General features: G+C 39.7%; 3 protein-coding genes across 3 annotated transcripts; 2 read left to right on the plus strand and 1 right to left on the minus strand.

Annotated features, from left to right (window-relative positions):
* The first annotated feature begins 285 nt into the window (after positions 1-285).
* Positions 286-9822, plus strand: agpat5 (1-acylglycerol-3-phosphate O-acyltransferase 5 (lysophosphatidic acid acyltransferase, epsilon)). The gene is made up of 8 exons (XM_031876270.1): positions 286-1121; positions 1747-1816; positions 1905-2020; positions 2182-2271; positions 3329-3419; positions 4436-4597; positions 6578-6701; positions 7723-9822. Exons 1-8 carry the CDS (start codon positions 903-905, stop codon positions 7946-7948), a joined length of 1098 nt encoding a protein of 365 aa, XP_031732130.1. The 5' UTR covers positions 286-902; the 3' UTR covers positions 7949-9822.
* A 651-nt stretch (positions 9823-10473) lies between these two features.
* On the plus strand, positions 10474-12231 carry tmem14a (transmembrane protein 14A). Its single transcript, XM_031877201.1, has 5 exons — positions 10474-10545; positions 10999-11081; positions 11186-11287; positions 11384-11471; positions 11563-12231. The coding sequence occupies exons 2-5, from the start codon at positions 11006-11008 to the stop codon at positions 11603-11605; spliced, it is 309 nt and encodes a 102-aa protein (XP_031733061.1). The 5' UTR covers positions 10474-10545; positions 10999-11005; the 3' UTR covers positions 11606-12231.
* On the minus strand, positions 12223-14026 carry LOC116399784 (glutathione S-transferase 3-like). Its single transcript, XM_031877188.1, has 7 exons — positions 13961-14026; positions 13738-13863; positions 13587-13638; positions 13270-13402; positions 13040-13175; positions 12722-12847; positions 12223-12573 (listed from the first exon to the last, which is right to left on the minus strand). The coding sequence occupies exons 2-7, from the start codon at positions 13822-13824 to the stop codon at positions 12442-12444; spliced, it is 666 nt and encodes a 221-aa protein (XP_031733048.1). The 5' UTR covers positions 13825-13863; positions 13961-14026; the 3' UTR covers positions 12223-12441.
* Positions 14027-18820: the final 4794 nt, after the last annotated feature.

The following is an 18820-nucleotide window of genomic DNA, read 5'->3' on the forward strand; positions in this document are numbered from 1 at the left end:
AATAAAAATAAAGAATTGTATCAATATTTTATTGTTTATTTTATTATTATTGTGATGCGAGACTGTTCAGACAATAACTAAACACTATGGCATCGTTTTGAAAATGGTAATGTGTCATTTGTGGAGAATCGCAGAAAAACGTGGAGTTAAAAAAAAGCGTTGTGTCGCTTTAATACGGAGTGTATGGAACTCACGGTGCCTCTCGCCCATTGGCTGGCGTCTACTGCGTCACTTGACTAATCGGCTCCGGCGACGTCACAGGGTGGCATTACGTTGGGAGGCGTGTGTGACATTTGCGGCAAGAAGCTAGTTTATGAGCAGCTAGCCGGATAAAGATGAAGAACTAAGGAAGTAAATAGAACATACTTTGCCTCGTAAGGACCGAGCTGACGTTTGGGTTACAGTTTGTTGTCGTATCCACATCAGAGAATACAGTTTGTATCAAATGGAGCTAAAGGTAAAACTTCCTATCTGGCTGAACACGTTGAAACAGCAGTGAGTAGGCTAACCCTTTCTCTTAACTTATACTGTAAGTCACTGTTAGAGTTGAGCTGGTGTTATAACATTTTTTTTCTGAGATGTTGAAACTAATCAGATAACTGTAGCTATTTCTTTTTTTTTAATTAATTGCAGTATGGGTGGACATTAGCGCGTGAGCCGACTTGCCTAACTGCATTTTGCACACAAGGTTAACATTAGCTTTAGCAGGCTAGCTCCTCACTCCCCTCTTGCTGCAGCTTTCTTACTTTCTTATGCTGACTTGTCAGGACAGGTGTGCAGACAGTAGGCCAGCTGTGGTGTGGGAGAGATAGGGTCTGCAGCTGAAAAGCAGTGCTCACAGAGCGGTACTAAGTCCCAGCAGCCCACTTTCTAGTGACTTTAGTGGAGCCAGAGGTGGGACCATGCTGCTCTCCTTGGTCGTGCACACATACTCGCTGCGGTACTGGTTTCCAGCCACGATCATGCTGGGAACAGCCCCGGCTTATCTGCTGTCATGGGGTACCTGGCGCTTACTTTCAACAGTTTTACCAGCGAGAATGTATCACAAGTTAGACGATCGGTTGTACTCCATGTACCAGAGTATGGTGCTGTTCTTCTTTGAAAACTACACCGGAGTAGAGGTGAGTGATCCCTACATATACTGCATGTCAATGTAAAGTTAATCTGTTAAACCCCTAGACTCAATGTGTTGTCACCATGAGTGTATCGAGGATGGGGAATCCTATATCCTGCTATTAGAACTACAGGGACACAGTCGGTCAGGTGACAGCTACCTCTGACTGACTGTGCCTGTCAGCCTCTGAACTTAAACTAGTATCACATGCAGATCAGTGCTTTTCTGGAGGTGTCTGCATTTCCCCCCTTCTTAAAATAACAAAATGTAAAGTGGTGCTAGACACAGAGGCTAATAAACAAGATCTCGATGAACCAGATGTATGACGAGAAGGTCTGCATTCCTTTTGTTGCACTCCTTGCACAATTATTAGACTTTGCAGAGAAACAACAGTGATGGTGTTTTGTGTAATTAAATTGTCTGCGCTGTCGCACTAACTGGAGGCCACATGAGTAGATTGTATCGGACCTTTTAATGAATTGTCTTGGGTTTATTGAACAGCTGCAGTCTACGCTGGTGGGCTGAATCAGCCTGAACCAGAAACAAATCCGTGATGCCGTTTAGATATCTTTAATGTAGAATACTTTTGCACACTGATGACATTTTGCTTGACCAATGCTTTCTCTCTGTAGATTATTATATATGGAGATATACCAAAGAACAAAGAGAACGTGATCTACGTGTCCAATCATCAATGTACAGGTAACACATTTAAACATTAAAATCTCGGTCTAGTGTGAATCACAGGTTGTAGTAAATCTCTAATCTCTCCCGACGGTTTTCCTCGTAGCCGACTGGATCATTGCGGACATGCTCGCCATCAGGCAGAGTGCTCTCGGCCACGTCAGATACGTTCTTAAAGATGGACTCAAGTGGCTCCCGCTGTACGGATGGTATTTCTCTCAGGTAATGCAACTGTGTGAGTATTTGAATGTCATTTGTTATTGTAAATTACAGAGGCAGAGAAGTGAATTAAACACGAATTGCATCCCCCACACACACACACACACACACACACACACACACACACACACTGCTGTTCTCATCGGCTTCTCTTTCTGTTTCAGCATGGAGGAGCCTACGTGAAACGAAGTGCAAAGTTCAGTGAACTAGCGATGAAGAAGAAGCTCTTCACTCAGAGTCAATCTGGGGTCCCAGTAAGTACACATTATACATGTTCTAAATACGCCTTTTGACTACATTTACTCTCTTAAGGTTGACGTGCTGTCCGCGGTCAAGACGAAAAGTTCAGTTCAAAAGAGAACAAGGACTTCAAAGAGAAATCATATCTTCAAGCGGGGCTTTATTTGCCATGTTTCTGATCGTCACAAGCTTGTTTTTAAATGTTCACCACCTAAATTCACTGCAAAGCTTTCTGTTATAATCTTACAAAACGTTGTCTTTCAAAACAATCCTTCTTACCTTACTTGTAATTAGGATTTAGCTGTGAATAGTTTCTTAGAGTTTATCTGATGGCGTCATTGAATTGAAATGGATAATCAGATATTGGATGCACGAGAGTTCAATTGCAGTGTTATTGTGTTGACAGGGTGAGTTTTTTTTTTTTAATCACTTTTTTGGGGATTTAACTGGGGGATTAGCGCGTGTGTGTGTCGACAGAAGTAGTTCTGGTGACCTGTAGGTGCACAATGAAAGCTCTGTTGTAAAGTGGTAAAATAAAGCTTGTTAGTGTTCACTTGAACATAAATATCTTTGTTCCTGTGCGACTGAAATTGATCAACTCTAAAACTAATTCTTAAACTTGTCTGTTTATTCCAGTAATTCACAAATAAGTTATGAAGCATTTAAAAAACTGCTGCATTAGTTCATCATTTGCAAGTGTGAGGATGTTCTTATGGTCTAAAAAGCCTGAAAGATTCTTATACACATTCATTCAGTACTTGAGCTAAGATAGATTTTAAAAAGGGCCCTACTTCTTTGTAATCGTTGACCTTACACGTCCATTATCATGTTTTTATCCGGCGTCACTGAAATGGGACAAAGACAAAGAAATACAGCAGTAGTTTGAGTCTACATCACCAAAAACTCAGATTTCAGTTCAGTTACAATCCAAACTGATTTAAAAGAACAAGGTGACGACAACAGTGTTTGGTTTCCTTTTTTCTTGTTCAACAAGTCCTGTCAATGTTAGAGATTCAAAAGACAAGAACACTGGAGACTTTCATGCAGTTTTTTTTTTTTCTCACCCCACAGATGTACCTCGTCATCTTCCCAGAAGGAACCCGGTATAATCCAGAGCTCAAGAATGTTATCGCTGACAGTCAGGCTTTTGCTACAAAAGAAGGTACAAACATGACAGAAGTCACTTTCTGCTGTACGGCTGCATACTAATTCAGCACGCAGCAGTCTGTAAAACAGCTGACAAAGTTTTGTTGTGCGACTAGTGAGCATGAAGTGCTGCGTATGGATTTATACAATTCTTAAGTTTGCATCGTTCATTATTAGGATCATGTATTACAAACTTCAGAACTCTAACAAAGTGAATTAAGTCAATCTTTTGGACATTTTTTATACCCCTTTGTTGAAGAATTAATTAGTAAAGCTTTATACAAATTAAACTACTGCATTAATCTCTGTCGTCACTGGATTACTGTTGTGTTGCCAGGAATTGGTCAGCGTCCACCAAAACTGCTGATTACATATTCCAGCTGGTGCAGATCAAAGTTTTGAGCACGAAATTGACTTTCTGCTGTTATGATAAGAGACTTTATTGCTCACTAAGAATCAGTTTGAAAAGCGGTTATTTCTGTAGCAAGAGGAAGTGAAATTATCGGATTTGAAATGGTCGTTTTATCTAACTGCAATGTAAATTTCCATACAGCTTTACAGTTTCACAGCTAAATACAGTCGTTGCATCAGCGTGATTATTGTGCTGCTGTTGTGTGGGCTTTAGGTCCCATCACAAACTGCAGAGATTAAGCCTATCTGTGGACCACAGCTCTCAATATCACCTTCCCCCATTAATCCCAAACAAATCGCTCTGGAGAGCCAACATGTGCACATGACATTATCTGCTATTAGTGAGGTATTAGTGAGCAGAGGGTGCTGCCACATCCACTGAGGAACAGGCTGTGCCGTAACTCACACAAGCATTCACATAGAATGACTGTTTTTACCATCATATGTGTATTTATGTTTAAGGTATTTTGGAGGGGGTTTAAGCCCTTATTTATTGAGACATGGTGATGACGTGGGACAAAGGTTCCCAGCCACACTCACTCTGGCGATACTGTATGTCTAGCATCTTAATCAGGTGATCTGATTGAATAGATAATGTTTTACATCTGTTCCTCTCCATAGGACTGGCTGTCCTGAAGCACACTCTGACACCCAGAATGAAGGCCTCTCACATAGCCCTGGAGGCCATGGGGGGCCACCTGGACGCGGTGTATGACGTCACAGTGGCCTACGAGGGAACGCTGGAAGTCTCGGGTCAAAGAAAACCTGCGCCGTCAATGCCAGGTGAGCAGGCAACTAGAGACGGTCGGTCAACAGCTTCCTTCATTTGAGCTGGTCTCTCACAATGTGATCTGTCCCTGGATAGCTGGTCCTAAGTCAGTTGTGTTAGGTGTGTACTTATGCAGGACACATGCAGCTGGAATAAGTATGGAAGTGCACCTCCAGGGGAGTTAGCCAGGCCAGCAGTCTCACCAGTATTCACAGTAGCAGACAGTAACGTGGTGAAAACAATGTTGTTATTCTATATTTTACATATTGAGACTCAATCAAAATAACAAGAAAACTCATTATACTGGGTATGACTGCAAAGGCCTGTGGGCCTTATTACGATTTGAGAAAACTGTGTGAATACCAGTTATTAAGGCAGGAGATGTGATTGTTTTCTTTTTCCATTCTAGAGATCCAAGCAGCATTCTAACTCCGGACATAAAAGCCTGCCTTTATCTTCTGTTGATCAGTGATCCACAAACACACGGGCGTCGTGTCATCAGTCCTGCAGCATTGTGTAAATAACCACATAGCATCGACAGTCGCGTCTTCCTGTAAACAGCATGACTATGTTTTGGGCTTTTTGATTATTCTGTGTTGCCGGTTGTGCCGACATGCTCTCGTTTGAATGTTAAAAAAACATCCTGTTTCAGTCAGGAATAAACATTAATGTCTTTCTAACAAACGGAACAGAGAATAGAAAAGCATTCTGGCCGTCATCACGCACTTCCTGCTCTCATGCGGTGAAGGTGACTTTAGTGATTTCAGAAGGAAGTGGAAGTGACTCGAGGCTGCGTTCACACCGCAGCTACAACAGTCCAAACTCACATCTCAGTTTTCTGAAATTGTAGGACTTTAAAGGTCTGCAGCTCAGCAGGGATTACTTCCTATTATGTGCTGTTCTCTGGTATTGTTACATTGCTACATACAAGACAGTTATTCTATGGCCTTTTTATTGGGCATCAGCCTTACGTTTACTTGCGTATTGTCAAAGTCTAAATAATCACTTCAAGTCAGAATTACGCCTGTGAGATGCGCAGAGATTAAAATGAAAGCCATCTGTTCTGTGAGACCTGCAAGTGAAAAATACATCTGATACACCTGGGGTCCAGACGAGGGGGGGGGGTTCTAGAGTTTATTATTAAAAGGATTGCGATCAGGAGGTGTCTGTTGCTACAGAGAGAGTTGATTTCCTTCTTCTATTCCAGGAAGTTGTTTTTAAAGTGTCTTTTGGAACATTGTTCTGCTCAAACACAGACGACCTGCAGCCGAAGCTCAGACGGACCGACTTTGGCTTCTTCGTGCGTGTTCTTGTCTCTCTTCCTGAGCCTTCGTCCACACTAACCCGTCTTTCGTTAAGATGTGTCGGTGTTTATTGAAGCGGTACATATTGTGTCCGACGGTCGATTTAAATCCGTGTCGCAGCTGATTGAGGTGCTCTCTGCTGACTTCGATCAAGTTTCCTCTTTTGTCCGCAGTGCCAGGTTTCCTGATAATGTTGCATGTTGTGGAAACAGGAAGTTGAAGGTCTCTGGGGATGCACGTGTAGCGTTGAGCGTTCACACTTGGTTACATTTTTATGTCCGACCTTGTCAGACACTTTTCTTTCTCTGCTTAGTTCTCTGACAGTTTTAATTTTTACTTGACACATTCACATTTATTTTAGGAAAATGTATTAGGTGATGCTGAAACTGAATGGTTTGTAGCTCATTATACAAATAACGAATATTCAGTTGAAACTCTGAACATTTAGTATTTTATATATTAAATCTGACTTTTCTACATTTACACTCGACTTCGACCTGATTTCATGATCAGATGTGATCGTATCGGTCGGATTCTGCACCAGTTTAACCGACTATCTGTTGCACGTCACTGGGCTTCACTCCATCATTGTCACCTCGTGTTGATTTGAAGTGCTTGCTCTACGTGCCGTTGTGCTGAAAAGCTTTTCCTGTTTTTGTTTAGTCTCTCTTATATTTTTGTGTTTGACAGAATTCCTGTGCAAAGAATGTCCCCGAGTCCACATTCACTTTGACCGCGTGGACATAAAGGAAATTCCTCCAGAGCCGCTGTTCTTCCGCAGGTGGCTGCACGAGCGCTTTGAAATCAAGGACCGGTAAGAGTGCGCTTGCGCGTGTGTGTGTGTGTGTGAGTGAGAGAGAACAATTATTCATGTTCAATCAATACATAAACCACAGTGATCTTTTTTTAATGTTTTGCTTTTGGACGCCACAAGTTTTAATCCCAGATGTGTATCGTAGCTTCTAAAAAGACGAGTAACCTGAGTAAATATAGAAAACTGTGGATGAACTAATTCTCTTAAACATAAATGACATGTCCGAAAAGGAGTAGGAAGAAATACACGCTTATACCTCTTCTCCATAACTCAATCAAAGAACTCAATATTTATCATATACACCTTTGTGAGTGTCAACCTATATTCCTTTCAATTTTAACCTTGGTAATGAAGTCATATTTTTCCCCCTCGTGTCCACATTTAAGATGAGATAAGTCTTCGTTCCACGGCGGGGACATTTACAGACGTACATCAGCAAAGAGGGATGCTGCAATAACAACAAGCATCTGTTAGAAAGGTCTATAATCAATAGCTAAACAGTAAAAAGCTAAATTATAACTGAACGGTTGAATTCACATTATGCCCATAGGAAACATTGATATTGAAGCGTTTAATATTGCACATGAATGAATTGCTAGTTTTGGGTTTTGTGATCTGCTGAAGTTGTCTTTTCTTAAATCCTGAATTCTCCTTCACATCTTCCCTTGACCTCAAGACGTTTTCCATCAAGATCAAGGAAAGGTGGTAAGGAAAGGTGGTTAGGAAAAAAACGTGAGAGGGAATTTTTTTTTAGTCCAGACTTTTGATATAGACTGAATCACAGAAGTTGTGGTTGAAATAATAGTTGTTGGGGATGGAAAGTGGTAATCTACTGAGCCCAACATTAACACCCACCAGGCAACAAAAAGCCCCGATGTGATTTGGGTGCAGTTTTTGTGCTGCAACTGTTAAAAAAGAAAAACCCAAAGATTTTCCTGATCCATCCTTTTGCAATGTTTCACCTCTTGTGCTTTTCTAAGCCCGGCTGAATTCCTAAGAGAGTAATCTGTCTTTTCAAAAGGCTGCTGACGGATTTCTACGAGTCGGAGGATGAAGACAAAACCTGCAGGTTTCCCGGGGAGGGCAAACATTCTCCTCTGAACCTTTCGAAAACCCTCCCATCAGTGGTGATCCTGGTGGGGCTGACACTGCCGTTACTGCTGACAGAGACCGGCAGGAAAGTGTACATGAGAACCTGGGTGTACGGGACTCTGCTGGGCTGGCTGTGGGTCAATGCTTTTCCTTAACCGACAGGGCAGCGGCTGCCACGATGAGACGCACAAAAGACACGTCGCCACTTTGCTGTATCGCAACAACACAAGGTGTGTTCCAGATGCAGAGCGGCATCTGATGAGAGGCTCAGAGATTTACTCCTCGTGTCTCATTCATGTTGAGCTGAAAGCTGAACGGAGGTACGGAGAAATGTGACGCTTTTTTGTGCTACTTGTTCCCTCGCGTTATTTGGATTTGCAGCCTGAAATGTTGAGAAAACATGAGTGGAATTGGTGGAAAAATCCCCCTAGTTATCGACTATGAAATAAAAAAAAAACCAACCCCCCCCTCCCCCATTCATCAGATTTTGGCAAATTAGTATTCATGCATGCCCACTTTCCCATAAAACATTGGCCAGTTTTAAAGCTCTTATATGAGAGATTTTTGAGAGCAACGTGTGCTTAGTGCTCTGAAAACAAGTGGATTGATCATGTCCAGCTACGGTACGTAGCCGACACAGCACACCAGCCTACTGATGAGAGATCATTCATTATTTAAGTGGACTGACTCATTGACATTGGTTCTAATGCCATTCATGCCAAGTCCCATGTCAGGAGGTTTATGCAATTAACTCATTGAAAGTGATGTTTTACATTAGTAGAACAAAAATAAGTAGCATGCAGTCCTCTGTAGGGGCTCATAAACCTAACACCAGCTGCATCGTTTACTATGAATATTCATATGACATCTTAGTTTTATATAATCATAATGAATGTAGCTGTTAACTCATTTATGCATATATGAAATAGCTTTTTTTTTTATTCCCAACACCCAAGATTTTGGTTTTACTAATATCCTTAAAAAAAAGAAATCAATCTACTGTACTTTTGAGCTCAAATGGAGGAATGCGTGTTTGAAATTGAAGTATTGCTTTAACCTTTAAAATGTCAATCATTGCCAAAACCTGCTGTATTTACCGTGATGTTCTACATGTGTTTAAGTTGAGCAATACTCGTTTAATGCCAGCCTGGATGACGACAAAGAAACCTAATGTCTCTTCTTTTTTGGGGCCTAAATACATTATAATTTGACTTCTTTTGACAATGGTTTATTCACAGATCCATAACTTTTATATGCATTTGTTTCTTTGAATACCATGTTTCAGCTCATACGAAAGTATCTACCTTGCAAAAAGCTAACAAAGCCATGTTAACGGTATATCACAGGCTCATGTGCACTCAAAGCCATTTGTATTGTCGAATGCACTGTATGGCCATTGTTTACCGTTATGAAACCATTGCATTTTTTTCCACGAGTCACTTTACTTGTTTGCCGTCTCGTCTACAGTTAGTCTGAGAAATGTTTCCCTCGTGTGGAAGGTACAGTACATAGTTCTTACAAGTCAATCCAATACCTCACTTGAATAATCCTCCCTTGTTCTTAAATGACTTGTCAGCAATTTTATAGTCATTTTTATTCTGACAAAACCAGTCTAACTCATCGGGAAATCTCTGTCGACAGTATTTAAATGCCAACTGATTTTGGAAATTGTGTGCCTTCTCTTTGGAGGAGTTGGTCCTCAGCGGCTCTTTTCCACCAGGTGACTGCGTAGAGGCTGGAGCTGCTGCTCCCTGTGGTCGCATTGTCTACAGTTCATAGTGGCTTATTTTGCTCGAAGAATGCATTGATTTACACTTTTTGAGGACTATTATTAAACGATGAAACCTTTAATGTATATAACTTCTTGAAATGGGGGAGTCAGAGAAATAAAGTTTTCTTTTGGGAGAGTCAAGTTTTCTGTTGTCTTCCTGTCCTGAATGTGTGACTTAAATTAAAATGTTGATACTAGAGTATATCTAATACTGGCACAATGTGTTGCCAATGGAATTAAACTGATTGTTGCCCAAGTTAAACTTGTACACTTAAGATGCCTTTTTTTTTTTTTTTACTGCACACTAAGTTTCTTTCTTTTAATTTTGCATCACCAATTTTTGTATATTATTAAAATATTTTGTGTAAGTCCATTACATAAAAAACAAAATCCATTTTAATTCCATGTTTTAATGCAACAAAATAGGGGTGAATACTTTTGCATGGCATTTTTATGTACCCATCTGTGGGCGGATTATTTAAACAAAAGGTTTTTGCACTATTTGCTGTCTTCCTCCCACCAATGTATTGTAGCTACTTTTTGCACAATGATGTGGGTCTGACAATCCCTGCAGATACAATTATAGAAAGTCTTTGGTAGAAAACTGAAGAATTCAGTCATTTTACAGAAGAGTTTCAGACTGTACTCACAAATAAGACCATTCTGGAGGTATTTACCAAAACTAAACTAGTTTGACAACTAATCAAACATGAGAAATGGACTTGGAAATGTGATGGTGTGTATGAATACATTGTACACTTTGTTTAAATTGAAATGACTTAAATATATATTTTTAATATGGTTTTGGAAACGCAACCGGTTTTAATGTTCTGAAATACTACTTTCCCACTTTATCAAACGTCTACGAACACAGCACGAACCAAATGGCGCATGCGTATTACGTTTTGTGGGCAGTAACAAGGAAGTGCAGTCATAAATTGAAGAAACGATTTTTCGCGCTGCTGCTTGTTTGGACGCAAGGTTTGTAATGTTAACCGAACGAATGAATTTAATGTATAATGATTATATGATAACAATACGTACTTCACATGAAGTACATTATTATAGGATATGCGTGTGGCGCTGATCTGTCTGTCGATGTTGAAACCACTAAAGGTCTCACAGCGACACCTAGCGGATTTATCAGACTTCACGCGGGTAGATACTCTGACAAGGATTAAAGTACAAGTACTATTGCGCTTAAAGTGTTTAGGAAGAGATACACTTGCTGGTGTTGAAATCGTATTAGCGTGTGACTCGTTTGTGGCGACTAAATAGTCTCGAAAATACTTCATTTTTAGATTTGAATTATCTTAACGTGAGAAAACCTGTGTTTTGATTTTTGTGTGTAAGCCTTGCTATTTACAGTCCTAGTTCAACATGAATACCAAACATACCTCTCACCCTGAGCTGTACTCCTGTGCATTTGTGCAGCTTTGTTATGGCTGTGGACTGGATTGGATTTGGCTATGCTGCAGCCATCGCCTTTGGGGGATTTATGGGCTACAAGAGAAAAGGTTGAAATCTTTCCATTTTTTGCAGACGGCTCAACACAAACTGTGTCACCTGATGAACTAATTAAGCCTGATTATCACCACGTGTGTTGTCTGTGTCCCTACAGGCAGCGTCATGTCCCTGATGGCTGGGTTAGTCTTTGGTTGGTTATCTGCTTATGGTGCATATAACGTCTCCTATGACCCAAAAGACATCAAGGTCTCATTGCGTAAGTATGACTAAGCTCTTTTCATTGTGTTGATTTTCAACCACTTCATGAGTCATAGAATTTATGCCATGTCATGGTGTTTTTTTCTTTCTTCAGTCACCTCGGGGGTCCTCTCACTCGTGATGGGAATGAGATACAAGAAATCTGGCAAACTAATGCCCGCTGGCATCATGGCAGGGCTAAGGTCAGAGGCTAAGTTGAGCAAACGCATTGTCGAATTATGTAACGGGCTATTACTTGTTATTAATTTTTGATTTGCTGTCTTTCTCCTACAGTTTGTTGATGGTGTTTCGACTGTTGCTGCTCCTCGTTGTGTGACTGGACCAGACTGAGGGTCTCTCTGTCTCTCATTGAGCAAGCCTTGTTTTAAAGGAAACAGCGTTCCCAGTTTGCATACTAAAACAAGCCTTCTGCTTTGTTTGGTAATTTAACTCTTCTGTGACCAAAAAAACTTTGCAAAACTGCCAGTGAGTGTTTTAACAGATTTAAGGTTAACTTAGGTTATCTGTATTGGTAATCTTGTATAAATAAACTGCTTTTTTTTTTTGTATGTGCATGAATGTAAATCTCCTGAATTGGGATTAACAGATGTAACATGAGCTTTGTGGGTGCAATAGTTTGTGTTAGCAGGTGGTTTACTGTATACACTACAACTTTATTTTTGCCGGCTGCTAATACTGTCACGGTTAGTTATCTCAAATATTGAAGTCACTGGAAAGATAGGGACAAGTTTAAAGAATAAAACGTGTATTATCGACTGCTCTCATGCTACGTCTAACTTTTAAAAACTATTGATGTTTGATTTTTGTAATACAGTATTATCAAAACTAATCAGAACAAATGTGATTCTTGAGATAATGCTTTTGTTTTCATGTACATGGTGTGGATATAATCCAAATTCTGTAAATGAATAACCAGAACATAAACACAATTTATCAAATGTTCCTCAGAAATTAATCATTTATTTAGTAGAACCTTTACATTGAATCACTTGTAGTGAAAAAATGATTACATATATTCCAGCTAATTAGAGTTCCAATGGATGGTGTATTAGTATTCTAAACACAAACCAGCACATACTTGATCCGAATGTAGCACATGCTGAGCTTGGATAATGAATCATTCACACTGCCCGTGTGAGGAATGTGCAAAGTTTACTTCGTCGGTAGGTTGAACACCACCTTGATGGTCTTCACATAGGTTTCATCAGGCTGGTGCTTCCTCTTGCTGCCTGGCTGCAGGAACTTTTTGATGGTGGGAATTTCGCTCATCCTGCCCTGGAAAGACTGGAGGGAAACACAAAGTTATTCTTTAACAGAGCATTCGGTAATCAGTGTATTTTTGTTCTTATTAACAAAATACTGAGATTGTATCAGAACAAGTTATCTTTTTGTTCTTTTGTACATCCAGTCTTATATACTATGTCACATGTACCTTGATGTTGGGAAACTTTGCGAGGATTTCAGGAAACTTCTCCTCCAACATCAGGGTGCATTCAAGCAGCTGCACATCTGCACAGCTTATCTTACTTCCCACCAGGTAGCTGGGCCCATTCAGCGCCTGAGATGTTCATCAAAGACACACACTATTGTGTTTTTTTAAATATATATATATATATATATATATATATATATATATATATATATATAATCCTCAACAGCTCAATTTTCCATCTTTAGGGTTTTTAACTAAGAGGAATCAGTTTCTAGAACATGCCATTTCATATATTATGTGCAGTAAGCATGGCGGTACCTTTTCGAACACAGGAAGGTAGCGTTTTGTTGCTTTAGTTTGAATGGTATCCAGTTGTGCCTTTGTATCTGCAGTGAAGGCCAACATCATTATCATTTCCATGAGATCCATCAGTCCCTCTGAGTACATGTTGATCCTGAGGGGAAGCATACACCGTGACACATTCATCCACTGAAATCACATGTTACAGAAGACACTCATGATTACACTTTTTAAGAAATGGACCATACGCGACTCGGTCTTTGAGATCCTTTCCATGAAGACTGTACTTCTCTGCGATGTAATTCAAGATTGCTTTTGACTGAATCAGCTTCATGCCATCAATTTCCACCAGAGGAACCTGTTCAAACATGAGATCTCCATCTGCAGAGAACATAAAGCATCAGAAGTATGAAGAGCGGCACACCCTTGTAGATTATAACTATGACTGCAGGTCAAGTGGGTTTAGACATTGGCCTCAAACTGAAAAAGCAAACATGTGACATGAAAACAGGCCGAATGTTGAATTCAGCTTTAATTAAACCACCTTTTTTTGAAACAAACTCACCACTCAGGAGTTTTTCATACTGCTCACGAGTTGTCAGATAAACCTCATCAAACTGTGAACATGAGATTACATAACAGATTTAGGGCACATTCAGGGGGGGGGGGTTAGGGTTGTTAAAAGACAGCAAAAGTTCCAGATTAGTATCACTTACCTCGACTTCTGCAACAGTCAAAAGCCAACGGATTGACTCCATTTTCCCTCTCCCATTGAAGTAGTGCAGCACAACTTTTCCAGCCATGGCTTTAGTGTTGGACGTGTGATATTTAGTATCTAAAAACTAAAAATAGACAGAGTAAACATCACATATTACTGAAAACAAATGCACGTAAGGTTAGCAAAGCGTGGTAACTGAGATAACATGTCTTAAATTATACCTGTGTGCACTGCCAACGATGCTGTGAGCAGTCAAAGATACGGTTAAGTCCTATTGTCGAAGGAAAAAAAAGATAAAGGTGGAAAAAACATTCACGTCTGTGATTGGTTGGTTCTGGCCAATACAAACATGGCTCATTAACATATTGCATCATGGGTAAAATACTAACTGGCCGTGTTCGTTCTACTTTTACTGCTAGTTTGAAGTATCGATGTATTTTACGTTTGAAACCATGACTTACGCACTAAGGCTGAACTATATACATACTATATACATTTGGTCGATACCCGACACCATGACCGTACATTGTACGACTGTTCTAGCTGATATATATATCACGTAGCGCTTAGCCTATTCGGATGTGAGGGCGATCTGGCTGCGACATCTGTCACCCCATTGATCGCTAGGGTTTATTCGGCTGATCTGGCTGGCTAGGCGGGTGTCCCCTTCCTCCCTCACCGCTCCATGTGTGTCCCTCCCGAAGCCCCGCGCTCGGTGGAAGAGGACGAGGTCCCCTCCGGCGGACGTCCATCCTTCGGTGTACCAGTAGCTGCGCTCCCCTGCTAGAACCTCCAAACAAGCTCAAGGCCCATTTGTAGGAGAAACGTAGGGAAGTTAAGCTCCAAAAGCGTCAGACACATCCAAATGAGGCGCTGCACGTGGCAGTCTGCCTTCCTTTTTCAATTTAAACCCAAGAATTATTTAAACCCAAGAATTAAGACTACAGACTGAACTACATTCAGTTTATTAATACAAAATGTGAATCAACCAATGATTTTATTCCAGCACTATAAAAAGTATATATATATATATATATATAATAGAGTGCTGGAATAAAATCATTGGTTGATCATTGGTTGAATATAATTTTCATTGTTTGGTCTCCCAAAAGTGGTTTAAACAGATCAAGGTACTAATTTAAAATCTAAAAAAAAGAGGGACATAATAACTGACTTCATTCAGTCCTACCACGATCTACTTGACTCAGGGGAAGAAAGAACTGTAGTTCTCTATGTCACATACATTACATTACGTCATGTACTCTACCAAACGTACTTTGCATAATGTCCTTGACCTAACATACTTTATGTACTGTACTTACGTGCAGGGTCTATTTAGGTCCACAAACAGACAATTGCAAGTGACTCTTGTGGTTTTAGAGACCCCCCCCCATAAAAAATGTTGCTATTGAGGTTTTCCAGTGTTTAAAATGTTTTGTTTTTAGTTTTGCTGGTGTTAGACACAGCATTTTAATTGAATTCATCAAGACTTTTCTCAGTTGTTTCATTCATCTTTCACCATGGAGGAATGCAAGATTCTTTTTATTTTTTTCATGAAGTGAGTAATTGATATACAAAAGATCTTTTTGTGGGTGAAGTATTTCTTTCAAATAAGTCAAATTTGACTTAACTTCTCTTGGTACATGAACAGCAGTCTGCTGGGTGAAAGTCCTGTGTTTGTTTAAACCATCCACCATCATCCTCTATACAAGAACCATTTTAAGTGATGTTTGTACAGACAGAAAGCTCCTTCACAATGCAGCAGTAGGAAAGTCCACATTAAGGGTCATCTCTTGCACCACAAGAGGCGTTATTTATATTATTTCGTGCCCTTGTTGCAAATACTATGGAAGATAAGATGCAAAAACATGAGCTACCCTGTTGCAGCACACTACCCTCTACCTTTGTGCTTAACTTTATCAACTTCCCTGTTCATTCTAATATGTTTTTCTAACACATTTTTAATTTTCTAAATGTGTGTATTTGAACTCCACCTGAGATAATACTGTACGTCTAGCCCAGGGGTGTCCAAACTGTTTTCAAAGAGGGCCAGATTTGATAATGTGAAAATGCCCAAGGGCCAACAGTCCCTGCTGACATTATTTTAAACAATACAAGTAGCCTATACATACGTTGTTATTTAATCATTTTATTTTCAACGACAGCAAATAGCAATGTAACCAAATGTAAGCAGCTATAATAACTATTTTAAAGTGATTAGTGACTCGTCTAAAACATTTAAAAAAGGAATAACTTCAATAGAATCATTCTATACACTGTAGCTTCTTTACATTCTATTAGAATGTAAAGAAGTTACATTCTGATACAATGCAACTTCTTTACATTCTATTAGAATGTAAAGAAGCTACAGTGTTGCCTTTTCTTTTCTTTTCTTCCCACAAGAACGTAATTTTGTCAGGTTGATAAAAAAAGTCACTTTACTTCCTGACATTGTTACTTTACCACAGGGGTGTCCAAACTTTTTTCAAAGAGGGCCAGATTTGATAATGTGAAAATGCCCAGGGGTCAACAGTCCCTGCTGACATTATTTTAAACATACAAGTAGCCTATACATACATTGTTATTTAATCATTTTATTTTCAATGACAGCAAATAGCAATGTAACCAAATGTAAGCATTCATGTATGAACAAATCTCAACTATTCTGCCTTTCTTTCACATCTTGAAAGTCAGATAACACAAAGAACAAGCCATCTAAAAGGTAATTACATAGAAACCGATCAATATTCTCACCTCAAGACAATCTTAAATATGACTGAGTGAGGGTAATGGAAAGTTGTCTCACATTTAAGTTCAACACACATGAAACAGGCTAACAAAAAAAATCAAGTTGTCTCTTAGTATCTGATGATAGCTCTTCAGTGTTACGAGCCAGGTAAACATTAGCAAACTCTGTCTTCTTCTCGGGGAAATTATGTTTTCTGCTATTTTCATAACACAGTCTTTGATAAACTCACCTTCCGTAAAAGGTTTGTCATGTTTAGCAGTTAGCATGGCCACTTGGTAGCTTACTTTGATGATGTTTTCATGTGAAAAGGACCGCTGCTGTGTGGCCAAGTTATCTTGGAGTTGCTTCACTTTTCTAGTACGGTCGCTCTCTGATAGCTTGTTGTAGCATTAGCATGTTTGGTCTCGTAGCGTCTCTTTAGTTTACATTATATTGCTTAAACAAGGCAACAGTATCATGACTAATTAGGCAGACAGTTGTTTCGGTTTTCGGTGAAAAAAATATTGCGATCTCCACCTCTCCTGGAAGCGGCGGCCCTCATTATCGACTTTCCTTTTTTTACTTGCCGTAACATGACAGGTCAAGGGTCAGAGCCAATTTCAAACAGCCAGACAGTTACAGAGTGGTGCTGCCACCATGAGGTAAAAAGAGGAATTGCATGTTGAATTTGTATGATTTATTCATTCCGTTTTGACTGTGCTGGCGGGCCATAAATAACGCATTTTAAGACAGAAGGTGCGGGCCATATAAAATCTGACCTCGGGCCGTGATTGGCCCGCGGGCCGGACTTTGGACATGCCTGATCTAGCCCAAGGTCTCCTTCTTAGGAACCAAAGGTATTTTTTCCTTCATTTGTACCCGTCTGTCTCTCCTGATGCTGTGTGTCGTTATACGGCTGCATTCTAGACTCTTCAACTTTCCTCTTTTTCGAAAGTTGAAAATGATTAAAAGTCGTTTTCATCGTGGCGACGAGGATGCGACATTGTTTAGATGCACACGAGTGTGTAAGGTGCACTAGATTGCACTTTGCCTCATTTTCTGTAAAACTGGAGGACACCATTTCTTTTTTGTGCTTTTATTGTTAAAAATAAACAAATCAAAGAGGCAAGTCAAATCAACAGAACTGCGTGCTTTATTGGTATACAGTAAAGCATTTTATAATACAGTAGTAAGGCATATATTTGGTGGAATCTGATATGTTGTGAAGTGTTGACGCGTTATTTGAAAAAAATGATGTGAGAATGAAACATTAGAAATGAAAAACAACAAAAGAAACCAATCAAATTCAGTGTCTGGGTTCAAAAGAAAAGAAAAAACTTGCATAAATGCTACAAGAATATGATGCTGTAAAACAAACGATGCTCGCCATGGGCTCCTCGGAGTGGTTATACATTAAATAAAGATTGGAGTTCATTTAGTCACACATGCTAATATCGTAACACCTCACACGGCACAAAACAAAATAGCCTTTTAGCCAAAGACAAAAAAGACACCGCTAGAATAACCCCCCCCCCCAAACAAAAGGGTTTTAATACATCTGCAGCCAGTTTAAACTGGATGAGCTTACCTAACGTTACCTAACCTTGAAAAACTGTGGACACCATATATGCTGGTGCGATCGTAAACTTGATAACCTAAACTACTGTCCAAAAATAAATGATAAATATATATTGACAGATTCGGACTTCCCGGTTCAATAAATCGTTAACGAAACGTTGCTAAAATACAAACGATACCTCCCTGTAACCGTAGTGAGGTAGACAACAAGCTACAACCTTAATTTAATTAAAACGGGCCGTCTTAGGGACTCCTCCGAGCTGGACAATCTGCATTGGTCTCAATGAGCGGCCGGCTGCGAGACGAGTGCGCAGGGACCGTCTACAAAGTGCAATGTGGAAAATACCTACTACAACAATATTCAATAGCTTCACTGTCATGCAATGTAATGTAACAAAAATCACTTCACACATCAATGGGCTCCTCTTTGTTGTACTACAAGTGTTATTTTGAAAAAATATGATTTTGATTAATTTTAGTGAATATTTATTGAAAATAATAATCAATAGCTTTACTATTGATAAGTGTAGCATGACCAAAATCACTTCATACATCAATGGGCTCCTTCTTCATTAGTGAAGTCTCTTTGCTTCCATTATTCTAGCTCCTGCGTTCCTGCCTTGAAACAATAATCACTATCAGTTACCAGCCTTAGTCTCGAGATGTTTTTCTTTTTTGCAGACAAGAGACCTTCTAAAATAGCTGTCACCTCGGCGGTTTGCGCAGTTCCTTCGCAGCTTCCTATTTATTTTTTTTTCTGAACAGGATTTTGAAC

This window comes from Anarrhichthys ocellatus, unplaced genomic scaffold (genome assembly GCF_004355925.1).
Source record: "Anarrhichthys ocellatus isolate YVR2014 unplaced genomic scaffold, GSC_Weel_1.0 scaffold3, whole genome shotgun sequence".
Classification (NCBI taxonomy): domain Eukaryota; kingdom Metazoa; phylum Chordata; class Actinopteri; order Perciformes; family Anarhichadidae; genus Anarrhichthys; species Anarrhichthys ocellatus.